Raw genomic sequence first — 18465 nt, 5'->3', positions numbered from 1 at the left:
CACATAAATCCTCACCCCCAAACCTCCGCTAACAGCGGCGGCAGGTCCCTGGCTTGGATCCATGTCCCCAAAGTCTCCCTCTCCTAGCTGCTGCCAGCCCCAGCCACCCTCCCACTCCTCAGGGCTGGTCAGGTGCGAGGCGCCGCCGTCCTGCCACAGCTGAACACTGCCCCAGCCCCTCCCCCCCTAAATAAGCAGCAAGCACGTGGGGGATCCGTCATCCAAGCGAGCTTCCAGCTACTTTCACTTTGAAAAGCTGCACAAACAAGTTGCAGAACAAAAGCTTCAAGTAACCTGATGCTGGCGAAATAAACGGCCTGCTCTCTTCTCCGCGCTTGCTTTGCTCTGTCGCTGCTCCCTGTTTCAGCAAAGTGATCCGCCCCCTTACCTTAAAGCAACAAGGATAATCTGTGCATGCATCTCGATCACTCTACAGCGATCCGTGGGATCGCTATAGGGCCTGTGTCCGATCAGATTATTTGCATGAGGACTCTTTAGTGAATCGGTCACTCGGCCACGAATCGCCCAATTGCCCAGATCGGTGAATTTAGTGAATCTAGGCCATAGTTGCCTTTAGTTGTTTGGCGAATTTTGAACTGCTATGCACTCTTGAAGTTATTCATCACTTTATTTTGTAATTGGGCTTTGCAATTGTCTCTGCAGCGAAAGTTTTTCAAGCCTGTGATGTGTAGTAGGTAGAGTGTGATTCCCTCACCATATTACTGAGACTTTTTCTTTTGTTTGCTTTGACATGCATTGCTTATGAGCCTAGCGTTCTTTTTGTGTTTTGGGAAGTTTTTGGATTGGTCATTTTGTATTATCACCCTCTTTTCTCCATTTGAATTTTTTGTTGTCGTAATAACATGCATTCCAGAATAATAAAAAAAACCTGGGGGAAAAAGATATGAAGATTTTTCTGGCTGCCCATCCCTAGAGCAAACATGACCAGGCGTTGTTTCCTCTTTCAGCTTCAGAGTGCATCAAGATGTCCTTTCAGAACCTGTCCAGATCAGCCGACACCCTGTCTCCTTGTGACTTGTGTGAAATAGCCAGCATTCTCACTGGGTTTTTGAAGGAATCCTATCCAGTATCTTCAGCTTTGCTCCTGGAGTTTGAGAATAACGAAGGCTATCAGCTGCTATTAAAAATTCTGCTTCGGCAAGTAGAACTCCTCTTATTTCCTCTTTCTTCTTCTTCTTTTTTTTTTTTTTTTAAATTCTTTATTGATTTTCAAACTACAAATGCGCCATAAATGAATCACATATATGTGCAGCAAACTTTCAAATATTACTGCAACAAAGAAATTTCCCCTCCCTCCCAGCTAATATACAAACAAATAACTCAGACCTTCATGAAACCATTCATAAAATCCCATTCCCTTCCCTACCCCACCCCCCTAGGATGTGTACATTTACTTGCTTCTAAAATAAAATAAATTAAATTATTCCTCTTTATAGTATTTAGTCAATGGCTCCCACACCTCTATAAAATTCTTCAGTCTTCCCTGTTGTATGACCATACAAAGTTCCATTTTATATGTATAACACAGGGATTCCCATCTCTTCTCTAAAATTTATGAGCTAGTATATTGCCAAACTGAAGGTAAGGATACAATGATCTAGGTTTGGTTCCATAGTTCGTTGGTGTTAATAAGTACTGTGAGAATAAACAGAGCTGGATTTATGTACAAACTAGACAAGCTACCCTTATTAAACAAATTTTTGATGAATTTGAGAAATATTTTTCTTTTTACTATACTCTTATTTTTTAGTTCATTACGGTTTATAGACCATGAGTTGGGGATACAAAGACCTCAAGTGCTCACAGCATGTTTGATTGTAAAAACTAGCCTTTGTCAGAACTGTCTTTTGTGAGCTATCATTGGTTCTTTTGTTCCCCCTACACCAGTGGTCTCAAACTCAAATCCTTTGCAGGGCCCAATTTTGGATTTGTAGTTATTTGGAGGTCCTCAGAAAAAAATAGTCAATGTCTTATTAAAAAAATGACAATTTTGCATGAGATAAAACTCTATATAGTTTATAAATATTTCCTTTTGGCTAAGTCTTAATAATAATAATACAGTGTTCTCTCGGTTGTTCGCGGTCGGTGGTTCGCGGTCCCGACTGTGATGTACCAAGGGGGGGGGGGCAGGGGGCGGTCTGCCCTGGGTGCATGCCCCAAGAGGGTGCACAGCTGGCCACCCTCCCTATTCTGCCGCTGCTGCTTTCCTTAACCAGCAGCAGCGGTTTCTCCCTGCTGCTTCCCAGACTCACAAGACTTCACTTCCCTTCACTTCCGAAACAGCGCTCCATCTAACCACCGCATCCTGGCACCGGCTCCCCCGCAGAGTCATTCCAGCGAGGTGATCTCCAAACCCTAGGGTGAACTTAACCTGGCCGGCAACATAACTTCAATCCATCATGTGGGCTCACTGGTGGGCGAGCGAGCTAAGTCTCCTCTCATTGGTTGCGCTTTGCCTGCCCGCTGCGTGGTAGGTGGAGGCAAAAGGTGAGGCAGGGAAAAAGTGCAGGGCCCATAAGACTTCACCTCCGGTGTCAATTCTAACGTTGGAGAGGAAGTTCTGGGTCAGCCAATCGCTGTCTGGCTGGCCTAGAACTTTCTCCCTGTTAGAATTGACGCCGGAGGTGAAGTCTTGCAGGCCAGGCACTTGTACGCACCAGGCCTGGCTCAGGGAAGGAGCAGGGAGAAATCGGCTGCTGGCTTGGGGGTGGGGGTAGGGAAAGAATCGGGGAAGTGGACAAATTGGCACGATGGCTTTGTGGGGGCTAGGGGGAGAGAGAAAGAAAGAAAGACAGGCAGGCAGGGGGAGAAAGAAAGAAAAGCAGAAAGAAAGAGGGGGACCAGGGGGAGAGAGAAAGAAAGGCAGAAATAAAGAGGGGGACCAGGGGGAGAGAGAAAAAAGGCATAAATAAAGAGGGGGCTAGGGGGAGAGAGAAAGAAAGACAGAAATAAAGAGGGGGACCAGGGGGAGAGAGAAAGAAAGGCAGAAATAAAGAGGGGGACCAGGGGGAGAGAGAAAGGCAGATGCGGGCTAGGGGCTTTGAGTTCCTTTTTCAGGTCTTGCGGGATGACGGGGAGCTGAAGTCCAGCATAGAAGTGGTCTTCCTTCCCTTGGTCTTGCTTACACACATTGTCAGTTGCTGCACTATGTGAGATCGCTTCCTAGAGATTCCCTTTCTTTGGCCTTTGGGCTGCGGTTTAGAGCTTTTTTGGAGGGGGGGGGGGGAGGATCCAGAACCTCAGATCTCAGTTTCTCTTTTTCATCAGCAGCTTGGTGCCCTGGGGCTTCCTCATGACTTTTCCTCTGTATTGGAGGCTTGGTAGAGGGATTTGGGGAGGGAGCTTGGGGCAGACTGGTTGCTCCAAGCTCTCCGACGGGTCCCGGACTTAGTATATAATGCGGAGCTGCGTGAGTGCCATTACAGAACCCTGCTGTGGGCCTATACCTCCCAGAGCCGGGCCTACTATATGGGCTGTGTGGATACCCAATACTGCCTCATATGCCTCACTGAAGTGAATTCTTACTTTCAAGGCTTTTGGAGTTGTGAGACTATTCAGGGTTTTTGGGGGGCCCTGGCCTCCTTCTTTCAAGGCCTGCTTCAGGCTCCTATCCCTCTTTCTGTGTTTCATATGCTGTTTGCTCACTTCACTGCATTTTCTGTTTATACTTCTGCTAAAAAATTGTTTTTGAGCAAATGTTATATTTTGGGGAAGAAGTGTATTTTGAGCCACTGGCTGGCGGATATTCCTCCCTCCTTTTGGTATTGGAGGAATAAACTTCATGAGCTTATGGGCTGGGAAGCCAGGCTGGCTTACTCCTCTCGTCACAAGAGTAGAGACTTCGTTCAAACTTGGTCTCCTTACTTGGATAGTTTGTTGCCGAGGAGTCGTAGTCAAATTTTGAAAAGACTGTACTTGTATCCTATCCCACCTGTCTGACCTGGGATTCCATTTTCTGTTGGGAAGGGGGTGGGGGGATGAGTTTGTTTGTTTGGGGGGGGGGTTGGGTCTCTTTGTAACCTGAGAGGACATCAGAGTCCAGTCCTCTTGGGGGAGGTGACCCTCTTTTTGCCTGTTGTTGGAAAAGTCTTAATCCTTATTTGTTTCATGTGGTTGTGAGTTGTTATTCTCTTTACCAATAAAAAAGATTTCATGTAAAATATTTGTATGTAGAGAACTGTGTAACGCAGGAAGAGGAATAAGATGGTGGTGGCGTGTTAGCCGTCGGGAGCTGGAGATCATCTTATCTTGCATACCTTTTGGTCGAGCTCTTACGACCGCTGAAGTTACAGTCTCTCTTCGGGGAGATTAATAAGAATGCCACATAGCAAACACAAGGGGTTTGCCGAGTGGAGCCTTCTACATTCAGTCAGGCTTCGATGGACCGGTTCCTGATAAGCTCACCGGCCTTAGCAAGTGGGGGGAAATATCCCTGTGGTTGCACCGGTGGAGGGAGCCAGCAGAGCCTTAGGGCTGGAAACATCGTTGTCCCCCCCAGAAGCCCGTTCACCGCCTAATCCGGTTCAGGAGAGCGTGATCGGTGGGAATGCTGAGAACCCGACGTATCCGACGCAAGCTGAAGGAGGACCCTGCTCTCTCCAGGAAGCCGAGCCGACATCGAGAGGAGCGGAGGGAACCGACTCCTCACTGGCAACATTGCCTAATATCTGGAGAGTACTTCAAAAGTTAGAAGTTGCAGCAACTAAAACTGCCAGCGATATCTCAAAAGTTATGAGTAAACTGGATGAATTGTCTGAATCAGTTCAAAATAATAAAACTGAAACGGACTCTAAACTGGCTCAAATGTCTACAGAAATTGCCTCTTTACAAAATATTTCTGCTACAGTTGTCAAGGATAGAGTTCTTCTACAAAGGAAAATTGAGCAGCTGGAGAATTTTAACCAGAGGCTTAATTTACGTGTTATCAATTTTCCTAAGTTAGCTTTATCTTCACCATTAGATTTGTTTAAGAAATATTTGTCAGAAAATTTGAAATTTTCCACTGAAATAATAATAATAACTGTTTATATACCCGCAATACCGTGAAGTTCTATGCGGTTTACAAAAGATTACAAGAGGTACAAAATGAAAGAACTTAAGAGAGAAGAGAGTGAGAATAGGTCAAGAAAACCGTTATTGAGAGAGGTGTGCGGGTCAGTTGTCTAGGTACTTCAGGAATAGGTATGTTTTTAGGCGCTTCCTGAATTCCTTGTAAGTGGTGGGCGAAAGCATTTAGGTCTTTGCCCTATAATGCTGCTTGATGTGAGAGAAGGTGTTTGTGGTGTTTTTTTAATTTGCAACCTCTGACTGGGGGAGAAACGAAGTTCAGATGTGAAATGATGCCTCCTATAAGCAGAATTTACTATTTGCCTAAAAGGAGAATTGATAAGTCTGAAAATCAACAAGAAATAGCCCAGCAAATGGATTTTAATAATTTAACAGACATATTAGAGAATTCACAAGAGGAGATTGGGTTATATATCTTTAGTCTTTGAACAGGACTTAAACTTAATTATGAAGGCTTTTTTTCGATCTTCTCAAAGTTTGTTTATGGGCCAAAAAATATGGATTTTTCCCAATGTTACAAGGTGACTCAAGACCGTAGAAAACTATTCTTAGCAATGCGGGAAGAAACAGTAAAAATGGGGGGCAAATTTCTTATTAAATTACCCCTGTAAGTGTCAAATAAAATATGCTAGGATTAAATATGTACCAAAGCAACTTCGACATTTTTTGGATACAAAAAAAGTAATGAATATATGAACCATGGCTTTAAAGAAAATAGGCAGGATTAATTCACGTTAAGCCTTTTCCTAATATTTAGTATTTATTTTGAAATTGGGTCTCCCTATCTTACTTTCTTGTTTCTCATTTAGGTATTATTGAGGTCTAAGAAAGAGTATTGCAATATTTGAACTTTACATGATTTAGTTTTTATAAATTTTGTATTCAAATGCATGTAATTAATGTTTAAATGTTTTACTTTGTAAATTTATATATATACATGCTTTGAAGATTTATTAAGCTCTGATTTACTGTTTCAAGTGGATGCTTGTAAAAGATTGAAAATTAATAAAATATAAATTTTTAAAAAAATGTTTGTATATAATGCAGGATTTTATGCATACTCTTTCACCTGTACAGAAAAATATTAAACCTATAATTTACTTCTTAGTTAATCGAGTTGGGGGAGGCTCTTAAATTTTACAATTTAGGGGCCACAATACATATAAATCTGGCCCTGAAGCATCTTCATAGTTATTTCACAAAAATATTAGGAGTGGGTACATGTAGCAGAAAAATCGGAAAGAACGGGCACTCCTGAGCATTCTGCGAGTCAATTATTTACTTTATTACATAGGTCCAAATGCCTGTCTTTTAGGTACTTGTTACTTGAATTGTCCATTCTCAGAGACAGGTTGCTGGGCTTGATAGACCACCTTAGGTCTGAGCTAGTGTGGCACATTCTGTGTTCTTCTATTCTGACTGGAGAACAATGAAAGTCTCAGATGGTCTGATGTGACACCCTCTGAATGAGATTATTATTTTCATGATTGCTAAATAAAACCATTATGCTTTCTAAATGAAAAAAGTAAACTGGTTTGCAGCTACAGAGTATATAAAACACAAGAAGAGATGTCTCCTGCCAGTCAGGTTCCCATTTCCTTCATATTGGTAGCTGCTAATGCTCACACGCAACAAAGCTGCCCAGTATTCTGAACTTAGAGGGTGACTCCCGTTTTGCTCCCATTGAGGAGTAAAGAACTCTTGTACAGCCCCCACCCAACAGTCAGCAGCAGGAGATGCATTACTATGATGTTGTCTGCTGCCATGGAACCAGTCTCATGAAAGGAGCTGTGAAGTTTTGCTGTCCTTATCATGGGACTGGTCTAGAGAATGACATAGGGACAAATTTTTCCCCCTCCCTGCGGGAACTCATTTTCCCACCCCGTTGAGTTCTTTTCCTATCCATGCCCTATTCCTGCAAGCTCCGTCCTTATTTGCACAAGCCTCAAACACTTTAAAATCATAAGTGCTCGAGGTTTGTGCAGTTAAGGCAGAGCTTACAGGAATGGGGCAAGGGCAGGGACAGTGACAAAACTTGTGGGGACGGGAAAATTGAGTTTCTGCTGGGATGGGAAAAATTTTGTCCCTGTGTCATTCTCTAGACTGGTCCTGTGGTAGCAGGAGATGTTTTATTAAGGCAGTTCCAGCTGCCAGAGGGAGAAGCGGTTTGTAGGTGCTGCAGCTGAGGTCTGTCAGGAGGTGAAGTGGGCAGGTTAGAGGGCAGAGTGGGGCAGAGCTGTGAACATGGCTGAGTTTGAGCTGTCCTACCCCCTCCCCTGCAAATAGGAAGGGGTAAAATTGCTGATTTTGTAGCCCTCAGAATTTCAGCACTCTAGGCAACAACCTAATGGAAACGCTGTTCCAGATTGTCAAATGTCCTATCTTGAAGGAAAGTGGTTTTAAGTTTTATATATATAATACATTAATGTACACTTATTTTTAAAATTCCATTTACATATTGTTCTATGGTATACGATATGGTGTAACTAGGGAGACTTTTTGGCCAGTCTTGGTTTTAAAATTAAATCCCAAAGCAGTGTTGTATTTGTAGTCCATTGAAATCTGGGCTGAAGGTCCCAGAATGCACCAGGATGAGACTGGCAGAAATCCAGGACTGACTCAAAAGTAACCTTTCTGGAATGGGTAACCTGGTAACTTATTAACAAGGAGCCTCCAAGCTTTATATATGTTAGGGCTTCACCAAGTCTAAATCCAGCACTGCTTGAAGTTCGGCTAACAGTGGCGTAGCGAGGATAAGTGACGCCCCCTCACCCACCCCATGCATGCCCCCCTTCCCCCATACCTTTTTAATTTTCTAGGTGAGAGCAACAGTATGAATTTGCTGCCTGTGTCATGTCAGCTATCCCTCTGACGTCACTTCTTAGGCCCGGGTCCGGCAGTGATGTCAGAGAAAGGCAACACCAACATGGGCAGCAAATTCATAATGCTGCTCGCGCAGGAAAAATTAAAGAGGAACAAGGGAAGAGAAGCGGCAGGGGGGGTCGGAAAGGGGGTGGAAGGAGAGCAGGATGGGTGCCTACGCCCTTGACAAAGGCCGCGCCTAGGGGTGGACCACCCCGTCCCGCACCTCCCTTACTAAGTCAGTGCTGCCTAAAACCCCTGCAAAGTCACTGAATATATGCACAACATAAAACCAGTGTTCCCTCTAAGCGGGCGGGTGTTGTGAGCAAACTTTTTTCACCGTGAGCCAAAAATATCGGGCGCCAGCAAGTTATGAGCCAACTCGCCCGATTCTCCTCTCGCCGCCCTGCCATCTGCCGTACGCCTCTTCCGATCGTGCGCTGTGACGAGAAACGTGTGCGCTGCGATGTAATATTTTGTGCGCCAGCGCACGCCAGCGCAGCTTAGCGGGAACACTGGTTCAAATGGTTTTATTTATTTCCCCAAATTTATTTTTGTTATACGCATTGAAAATATTTGATATTGCGTTTAAATCAAAATCTCAATAAACTTGAAACGAGTGCCCGTGAGATTGTGGGAGGGTTAAATACTCAAAACTTAGAAGTTTTTGCTACGCCAGCTTTCTGGTATCTTTACATACAGTGGCGTACCTAGCATATGTAACATCCGGGGCCCATCATTTTTTGGCACCCCCCCCCATCTGTAAGAAAAACATGATTTTTAGTAACAAACCACACGTCACACATGAGTACCTAGGAAAAGGCAGCATCTTACATATTGCAGTGAGCAGTACATCAATACACCCATTGTAAAACTAAACAAGCCAGACCAGCACAGATCAATCCTACACCGTCAATCCTAACAGAAAACCATGTCTTTCAAACACACAGAACACAGAAATCACCTTCGCCTAGTAAGGAATATGTAATCACAAACTAACCCCTCCCTCTTTTACAAAACTGTAGTGTGGATTTTAGCTACGGAGGTAACAGCTCTGATGCTCATAAAATTCTGAGCATCAGAGCTGCTACCACCAAGGCTGGTGCTAAAAACGCTTCACAGTTTTGTAAAAGGGGGGATAAAATAAAAATACATAGACAAAGGTTAAATTGAACCAGCTGGACTCTGCATACAATGCTTCACAGAAACAGTGACACATGTCTCCTAAAGCAATAAATAAATAGAAATTTTTTTCTACCTTTGTCTTCTGTGGTTTCTCCTTTCCTCATCTTCTTGTAACTCTCTTCCTTCCATCCACTGTCTGCCGTCTCTCTTCCCCTATATGGCATCTTCTCTCCTTCTATGCCCCTTCCAGAAACTGTATGCCTCCCCCTTCCATCTCTCCTTTCACCCCATTGGTCTGGCATCTCTCTCCTCGCCTTCCCTCTCCCACACCTCTCCTCATAGTCTGGTATCTCCCCTTCCCTGATTCTCTGGCATCTCTCTCCTTTCCTTTTCTTCCATCTTTCACTCCCCCTCCATGCTCTCACATCTCCCCCTTCCTTTTCCCTTAGACTGGCATACCTTCCTCCTACGCTCCAAGCCCTGGCATCTCCTTTAATTCCCTCCCTCATCTTCCTTCTCCCTCCAGCTGGGTACCGCAACACTCTTCCCTGCAGCTCTGCACTTCCCCACAATTGCCATGCTTCGGTTCCTCTTCTTCCTTCCTTCCTCCCCCCCCCCCCCCGCGGGACCCTGCGGCACCATCAACTCTTACTCCCTCTAATGTCGGCCCTGCAGCTCCAGACTTCCTCGCACCTTCTCCCCTCCCCCTTTGGATCGCTATTATTTTAAATGTTATAGCCGCGGAGCTGTATCCATCAGTGGAGATGTCTAACCTCGGCCTGCCCCGGAACTCTTACTGCAGCAGCCGCCCGTCTAGGCAGGAACAGGAAGTCACTGTTGCAGTAAGAGTTCCGGGGCAGGCCGAGGTTAGACATCTGCACTGATGGATACAGCTCCGCGGCTATAACATTTAAAATAATAGCGATCCAAAGGGGGAGGGGAGAAGGTGCGAGGAAGTCTGGAGCTGCAGGGCCGACATTAGAGGGAGTAAGAGTTGATGGTGCCGCAGGGTCCCGCGGGGGGAGGGGGGGAGGAGGAAGGAAGGAAGAAGAGGAACCGAAGCATGGCAATTGTGGGGAAGTGCAATCCCCCCAATGCGTCCCCTTACCTTACCGACGCGTGTGTGCGCTGTGAAGAGAAACTTTGCGCTGCGATGTAATATTTTGTGCGCGAGCGCTGGCCAGCGCAGCTTAGCGGGAACACTGCATAAAACCACTTTTTAAGATTAAAGGACATTTGACAGTCTGTGATAGCACTTTCATTAGGTGGTTGCATAGAGCGCTGACATACTGTGGGCAGCAAAGCAGCTCAGGCAAGTCTTTTAATTTTATCTCTCCCTATTTGCAGGGGGTGGAACTATTGTTACCATATGGCTCCAGAAAAAGGAGAATGGATTAACACATCCTTAGTAAAACCTGGATGTCTCAATCCATCCTCCTTTTTCTGGAGCCAAATGGTAACCCTAGGTCAGGGGTGTCAAAATCCCTCCTTGAGGCCCGCGATTCAGTCAGGTTGTCAGGATTTCCCCAATGAATATGCATGAGATCTATTTGCATGTACTGCTTTCATTGTATGCTAATAGATATCATGCATATTCAATAGGGAAATCCTGAAAACCCAACTGGATTGCTGCCCTCGAGGAGGGATTTTGACACCCCAGCCCTAGGTGGAACAGCTCAAACCTAGCAGCAGATAGGCCGCTAAATAACAAAGTACAGGGCCTTGTCACTGAAGGTCTGCCATGTCCTCACTCCTCCATGCCAGACATGGGCACTGCTTTTCTGCATGCACGTGCTGAAGCCCAATGCTTCCTTGCTGCTTAGCTGTTAGTCTGCTGGCTGAACTATTGGCATTCAGCTCACCATGGCACTGACCCAGTGACAGGTAACAGGGAATGGAGACAGGGGAGTTTTCAGTCCACCAGGGAGAGATGATGGACGGCAGGCGGGGAGAAAAGAGAGAAGTATTGATTTGTACTGCAATGATGAGATAGGATGCTAAAATGTGGGGAGAAGAGAGGGATAGGGGTAAGATGACACATCTAATATACCGGACTCAGAGGAGCTCATGAGTGGGGAACAGGCCGAAAAATTGGAGCACATAGAGGTAAGTAAGGAGGATGTCCTCAAACAGATAGACAGGTTAAAATGCGGTAAATCATCGGGCCCGGACGGGATCCACCCAAGGGTTCTGAAGGAACTAAGACAAGAAATAGCGGGCACAATCCAGCATGTTTGCAACCTATCCTTGAAAACTGGTGAGGTACCAGAGGACTGGAAATTGGCGAATGTCACACCTATCTTCAAGAAGGGATCGAGGGGTGACCCCGGGACCTACAGGCCGGTGAGCCTGACTTCAATTATAGGGAAGATGGTGGAAGCTATGATCAAGGACGGCATTTGCGAGCACATCGAGAGGAATGGCCTACTGAGAACAAGCCAGCACGGATTCTGTAAGAGAAGGTCGTGCCTAACGAACCTTCTGTACTTCTTTGAGGGAATAAGCAGTCGGGTGGACAATGGGGAACCCATAGACATCATTTACCTCGATTTTCAAAAGGCTTTCGACAAGGTGCCACATGAAAGGCTGCTTAGGAAGCTGTGGAACCACGGGGTGGGAGGGGATGTGCACAGATGGATCAAGCACTGGTTGTCGGGTAGACTGCAGAGGGTCGGAGTGAAGGGCCAATATTCTGACTGGCGGGGAGTCACGAGCGGTGTGCCACAGGGATCGGTGCTGGGGCCGTTACTCTTCAACATATTTATCAATGACCTGGAAAAGGAGGCAAAGTGCGAGGTTATAAAATTTGCAGACGATACCAAACTGTGCGGTAGAGTTAGGTCCAGGGAGGAGTGTGAGGACCTGCAAAGGGACCTGGACAAGCTGGAAGACTGGGCAAACAAATGGCAAATGCGCTTTAACGTGGAAAAATGCAAGGTCATGCATATAGGGAAAAAGAACCCGTTGTTCAACTACAAATTGGGGGGGGCATTGTTGGGAGACAGCAGACTTGAGAGAGACTTGGGTGTGCTGGTGGATGCATCACTGAAGCCATCTGCACAGTGCGCAGCAGCCTCGAAAAAAGCCAACAGGATGCTGGGCATCATAAAGAGGGGCATAACAACCAGGACGCGGGAAGTCATCATGCCATTGTATCGAGCGATGGTGCGTCCACATCTGGAATATTGCGTTCAGTATTGGTCGCCACACCTCAAGAAGGACATGGCGGTACTTGAGAGAGTCCAAAGGAGAGCAACGAAACTGGTAAAAGGGCTGGAACACTGCCCATATGCCGAGAGGTTGGATAGGCTGGGCTCTTCTCTCTGGAAAAAAGGAGGCTCAGGGGAGATATGATAGAGACCTTCAAGATCATGAGGGGCATAGAGAGGGTGGATAGGGACAGATTCTTCAGACTGAAGGGGACAATAAGTACGAGGGGGCATTCGGAGAAACTGAAGGGAGATAGGTTCAAAACAAATGCAAGGAAGTTTTTTTTCACCCAAAGGGTCGTGGACACTTGGAATGCGCTACTGGAGGAAGTGATCAGGCAGAGTACGGTACAGGGATTCAAACAGGGATTGGACGGATTCCTGAGGGATAAAGGGATCGTGGGATACTGAGGGAGGAGCTGGGATGTAACACAAGTATAGAAAGCTAACCAGGTAATAAGTATAGAAACCCAACAGGTCGTGCATGTGCAAGACCGGAGGGTTAGGACTACGATGGGAAGATAGGACTTCAATGAGAAACCAAGGTGGCAAGGGAGCCCCTTCTGGTGATTCAGACAGGTCGTGACCTGTTTGGGCCGCCGCGGGAGCGGACTGCCGGGCAGGATGGACCTATGGTCTGACCCGGCGGAGGCACTGCTTATGTGCTTATGTTCTTATGTTATGTTCTTATGATGAATTGCGGGAGAGAGCAAGGGGTGCAAAATTGAAAGTTAGTTTAGGGTGCTTGGTAACCTTGAACTAACTCTGACGATAGTATATACAATCAGTCTGCCACGTGATCATCCACTGTATGTCTAAGAAAAATAGGCCAAATATCTGAACTTATAAACCTACTCTTTCTTCAAAGTTAATTCTATACATTTACTCTATGAGCGTTGGAGCAGCGCAGAGCATTCAGCGTGCTGGCCAGCGCTAGAAATTGCTTTTGCGGTTTTATATATAAAAGGAGGGGTTAAACTAAGGAATATTTTCCTCCCAGAATCAGTTTTGTATATCTAGGCTTAGGCATAACAGATTTCTGTTTTTTTCTTCAAGATGTGACACAAATTCCATCAATGGAGCAGAGCATCATCTGGATGACCTGCTGAATTTACTGGCATCCCTCACAATGTGTGGAAAAGCAGAACTGAAAGTTGCAGGCAATGTTTCTCACCCACAGCTTATGGACTTTCAGTGTCAACAGGCATCATTTTCAGGTGTAATATATTATCATCATTCCTCTATATAATTCTGTTGGGTAGTTAGGCTTAGACTGAACCAGAATATGGAGGGGGGGTGGTGGTTGGGTCTAATTAATTTACGGTCTAAAGAAATATGATCATGTGACTCCTTTCTACCGTGAGTTGCATTGGCTTCCAGTGGAGGCATGTGTTTTGTTTAAGCTGGGTTGTCTTTGTTACAAAGTTGTGTATGGTATTGCTCCAAACTATATGACTGATAGATTTCTCATAGCATTCCATAAACATAGGAGAGAATCGCATGCATTGTTTAATTTTCCGTCTGCTCAAGGTTGCAAGAGCAAGAAATTCTTGGAACATACACTAGCACAGGGGTGCCCACACTTTTTGGGCTTGCGAGCTACTTTTAAAATGACCAAGTCAAAATGATCTACCAACAATAAAATTTTAAAAAAACACAACACACACTGTACGCATAGAAAATGTTAATTATCATTCCTATTCCAGGGTTTTTCAAAGAGGTCAAAGCAGATGACTCTATGCACTATCACCTCAGTAACAACCATACAAAAAAAATACCCCCCTCCCTTTTACTAAACCACGATAGCAGTTTTTAGAGCGCAGGGAGCTGCGCTGAATGCCCAGTGCTGCTCTCGATGCTCATAGGCTCCCTGCGCTAAAAAACTATTGCGGTTTAGTAAAAGGGGACTTTAGTGTAAAATATAGACAGCATATATAAATTCAGACACATTTTGATCACTAAATTTAAAATAAAATCATTTTTCCTACCTTGTCTGGTGATTTCATGAGTCTCTGGTTGCACTTTCTTCTTCTGACTGTGCATCCAATCTTTCTTCCCTTCTTTTAGCCTGTATGCTTCCTCTCCTCCAGATCTCATTCCTTCCCCCAACTTTTCCTTCCTCTTCCCTGCCCTTTCTTTCTCTCTGCCTCCCTTTCTTTTTTTTCTGTTTCTCTTCTTTCCTTCTGTCTCCCTGCCTGCCCTTTTTATTTCTTTCTCCCTGCCCTCCCCCAAGCCACTGCCATTGGGGACCAGGACCCAAACCGCCACCAATAACAGGCCCCAAACCGCCACCAATAACAGGTCCGAAAGCCGACGCCGCCCCAAGCTGTCCCTGCTTCGGCCGACCAGCATTCCTCTCCCCGACGTCAATTCTGCCGTCGGGGAGAGGAAGGCTGATTGGCCCAAGATCGCGATCGACCTATTGGGGGAAATGCTGCCGGGTCCTGCCTTCGCGGAAACAGAAAGTAGGCAGGACCCGGCAGCAAGAAGAGCAAATGCTTCACTAATCTGTCTCCCGCCTTAGCCCATAGCGAACGCTTGCTTCAGGGCTCTCAACATGTGCGTGCCGGCTTCCCTTCTCCTCCTCCCCCCTCCCCCGGACATAACTTCCAGTTTCTGAGGGAAGAGAAGGGAAGCCGGCACGCACACGTTAGAGCCACGGAGCATAAGTTCGCTACGGGCTGAAATCTCCAAGCCGGTTTTTTTTTTTTGTTTTTTTTTAATGTTCAGCAGCGGCGGCAGCAGCAGATGATAGCTGGGCGGACCGCCCAGCTAAAAGGCCCTAGACTCCGCAGGGGTGTCAAAGTCCCTCCTCGAGGGCCGGAATCCAGTCGGGTTTTCTGGATTTCCCCAATGAATATGCATTGAAAGCAGTGCATGCAAATAGATCTCATGCAGATTCATTGGGGAAATCCTGAAAACCCGACTGGATTCTGGCCCTCGAGGACCGACTTTGACACCTGTGCCCTAGAGAGAACACTGGAGAGGAAGGCTGATCGGCCTGGTAGATCAGGACGGCAACATAAGTCTATCATGGAGCCCGGGATGGGCTCCGCGATCGACTCGCGTTGCCTTCCTGAGCTACTGGTCGATCGCGATCGACGTGTTGGGCACCCCTGCACTAGCATTTCAGGCTGCTTTCTATGACAGGGAATTCAGGCCACTGTTGCATAGTGCTTTCTCTTACAAGCACTTTAGAACTCAATTGAAAACTTACCTTTTTTTCAAAATATTTAGTGAACTAATTTAAATCATCCTTAGGTTATGTTAATTTTAAGCTTTTGTTCACCGCATTGAACTTATGGTTATGCGGTTTTTAAGTACGATGTTATATTATGTTATGTTATGTGAGTAGTGTACAGCTCTGGTCGCCGCACCTAAAAAGAGAAAAAAAGTAGAACTTGAAAATGCACAGAGAAGCACAAAAAAAAAAAAGATAGACGGTACAACATCTGCAGTTTTATTTATTGGGATTTATTAACTGCCTCCTCCCCCCACCCCTTTTACAAATTTGCAGTAGAGGTTTTTTCTGTGGCCCACAGCACTAAGGGCTCCTTTTACAAAGGTGCGCTAGCGTTTTTAATGCATGCACCGGATTAGCGCGCGTTATAGCTCACGCTAGCCGAAAATCTACCGCCTGCTCAAAAGGAGGCGGTAGCGGCAATTTAGCGTGCTCTATTCCATGCGTTAAGGCTCTAGTGTGCCTTTATAAAAGAAGTCCTAAGTGCTCCAATGCTGCTCCAACGCTCATAGAATTCTATGAGCGTCGGAGCAGCGTCAGAGCATTTAGCACCCCAGGCCATGGTAGAAACTTCTACTGTGGCTTAGTAAAAGGGGAGGTTTATGAAGATAGAGCGACATAATCAAAAGAAACATTTAAGTCTGATTTGGACATAGGGCGCTAATCGCCCAAAGTTAGCAGCGGAAAAATGTCCATTCTCAAATATGTCCAAAATGTTGTTTTTGGGGTTTTTTTTTTTTTTCAAAAATCATCTCTCTGTACGTCCAGGCTTTTGATCGTCCAGCCTGCCACTACATCTATCTTTATATCACATTCTCGACCAAAAATTTATCCAAGTCCTAAACATACATTGTGACTTAGGCCATATAAAAACAGGTCTACGTTGCAAAAAGGTATCCAAACTGACCAGCTAACCACTGCAGGGAAAAAGTATAGACCCCCCCCCCCACATTCCCCCAGTGATCACTGACACCCCCCCCCCACTGCCATAAAAATCAGAATAAAAACATACACATCTGCCTCCAGAACATCAGCACCTGGAATAGGAAAGCCTAGTAGAGCTGCACAGAGGTGGCTTAAGTGGTCTGGGGGTTGGGCTAGTGAACCATATAGAGAAGGACCCACTCTTAACCACAGCATTCATGGTGAAACATTTGAACCCCCCAAAACCCTTTTGTACAGACATATAGGTGGCACCTGCAGCCATAGGGGCTATTGGGGTGGTAGACAGGTAGGCATTAGTGGATTCTGGGGGGCTCCCCATGATCTATAAGGGGCAAAGGGGGTGGGGGGGGGGTAGAGGCGAGACAAAACAATATTTCTGCACATCATAACCCCCTTTTCCTGCACTTTTAAATTAGCAATAAACACTCCACAGCTTTCTATGCATAAAAGAAAACTTCTGCCTTCCAAGCTAGTTTCAACTACCCATAAACTGCCATTATAACTGATAGCATCATTTAACAATTTTTTCTATGTGAGTGTAGAGTTTGGATTCTCTACAGAACTGGTCAGAATCTCAATATAAACCATGAAGCTCCAGTTCTGTATTACAAACTCCATATTCCCCAACAATGAAGCTTCCCCTCCTACAATTCGCTACCCCCCAAAAATATTCAAATTGTAGTTATCTCCTGAGGAACAGCAAACGCTCCTTTCACAGCTAGACACTGTTTAAAGCAGATGGGTTTTTGTTTGTGTGGTGACTCTACTGGTGTGGTAGATACCACTAGTCCTGAGCAGTTTTAATTTTCAAACAGGTCAAACACTTTGCAAAATAACACAAAACCCTCCAAAACCAAACTATAATAGCCCTACACCAGTGAGAAACGAGCAAGTTGGACTGTTACAGATTTTCCTACACAGTCACATGCTATTGGTTCCAGATGCAGAACATGACTCTCGCCTGATACAAAATAGGGGACCACAAAAAATAAGCAGACAAGAACTGCAACCAGAGATACGAAACGCTGCATGTTATGCAACACCACAGAAATAGAAATTCATGTCTTCCTGCACAGTGGAAAATAAAGCTGACAGATGTAAGTTCTCAACACTGACATAATTCAGTAATTAAATTGAAAATAAAATTGTTTTTTCCTACTACCTTTGATGTCTGGTGATTTTTTTATTTTTCTAATCTTCTTGTTCCCATTGTCTGATTCTGCTTTCTTCTTAAAAACACTGTTTCCAGGACCTCCATTTGCTATTTCGTTTCTCACCTTCTTTCTTCTTCACTTCTTGCCCTATGTCTATGTTTAGCATTGATTAGCTTTCTTCCATGTTTCCTCCATCTCTTTGCTCCTCCATCCATATGCAACCTTCTCCATTCCCATCCTTTCCCTTTAGGTGCAGCATTCCCCTATTCATATGCAATATCACACGCTTTCTACTCTTCCCTTCATATACAATCTTCCCTTCCCTCCCTTCCCTGCCCTTCATATGCAGTCTAAGCAGTGGCATACATAGCATATGTGACACCCGGGGCCCATCATTTTTTGACACCCCCATCTATATGAAAAATATGATTTTTAGTAATAATCCACATATCGCACAAAAGTGTACCTAGGAAAAGGCAGCATCTTAAACACTGCAGTGAGCACTAGAACACCAACACATACATTGTAAAACTAAACAAGCCAGATCCTGCACAGTCAATTGATCCTGCAGTCAATGCCAACTGAAAACTATGTCCTTTTCATACACACAGAACAGAGATACACCTTCACCCAATATGGAATAATCACAAACTAAAAATAGAAATATGTAGACAAAAGTTAAACTGAACCGCCAAGAAACCAGACTCTGCATACAATGCAGCACCACAACACCACAAAAACAGTGACACATGTCCCCTAATACTGTGCAAAATATAAAGACAGTAGATGTAAATTTGAAAAAACTGATACATAACAATTACCACTTTACAAATTAACAAAT

General features: G+C 45.1%; 1 protein-coding gene across 4 annotated transcripts in view; it reads left to right on the top strand.

The window, feature by feature from the left end:
* The window catches only part of WDFY4 (WDFY family member 4), a 613830-nt gene that overhangs the window by 108657 nt on the left and 486708 nt on the right, over nucleotides 1–18465 (top strand). For all 4 annotated transcript variants that reach the window (XM_033941175.1, XM_033941176.1, XM_033941173.1 and 1 more), the window contains exons 7-8: nucleotides 969–1158; nucleotides 13341–13501. In XM_033941175.1, the coding sequence (XP_033797066.1) occupies nucleotides 969–1158; nucleotides 13341–13501 (351 nt within the window). The remainder of the gene's footprint in view (nucleotides 1–968; nucleotides 1159–13340; nucleotides 13502–18465) is intronic.

Source organism: Geotrypetes seraphini, chromosome 4 (assembly GCF_902459505.1).
Source record: "Geotrypetes seraphini chromosome 4, aGeoSer1.1, whole genome shotgun sequence".
NCBI classification, from domain to species: domain Eukaryota; kingdom Metazoa; phylum Chordata; class Amphibia; order Gymnophiona; family Dermophiidae; genus Geotrypetes; species Geotrypetes seraphini.
Note: the sequence above shows the minus strand (reverse complement) of the source record. Positions and strands in the feature narration are given on the sequence as shown.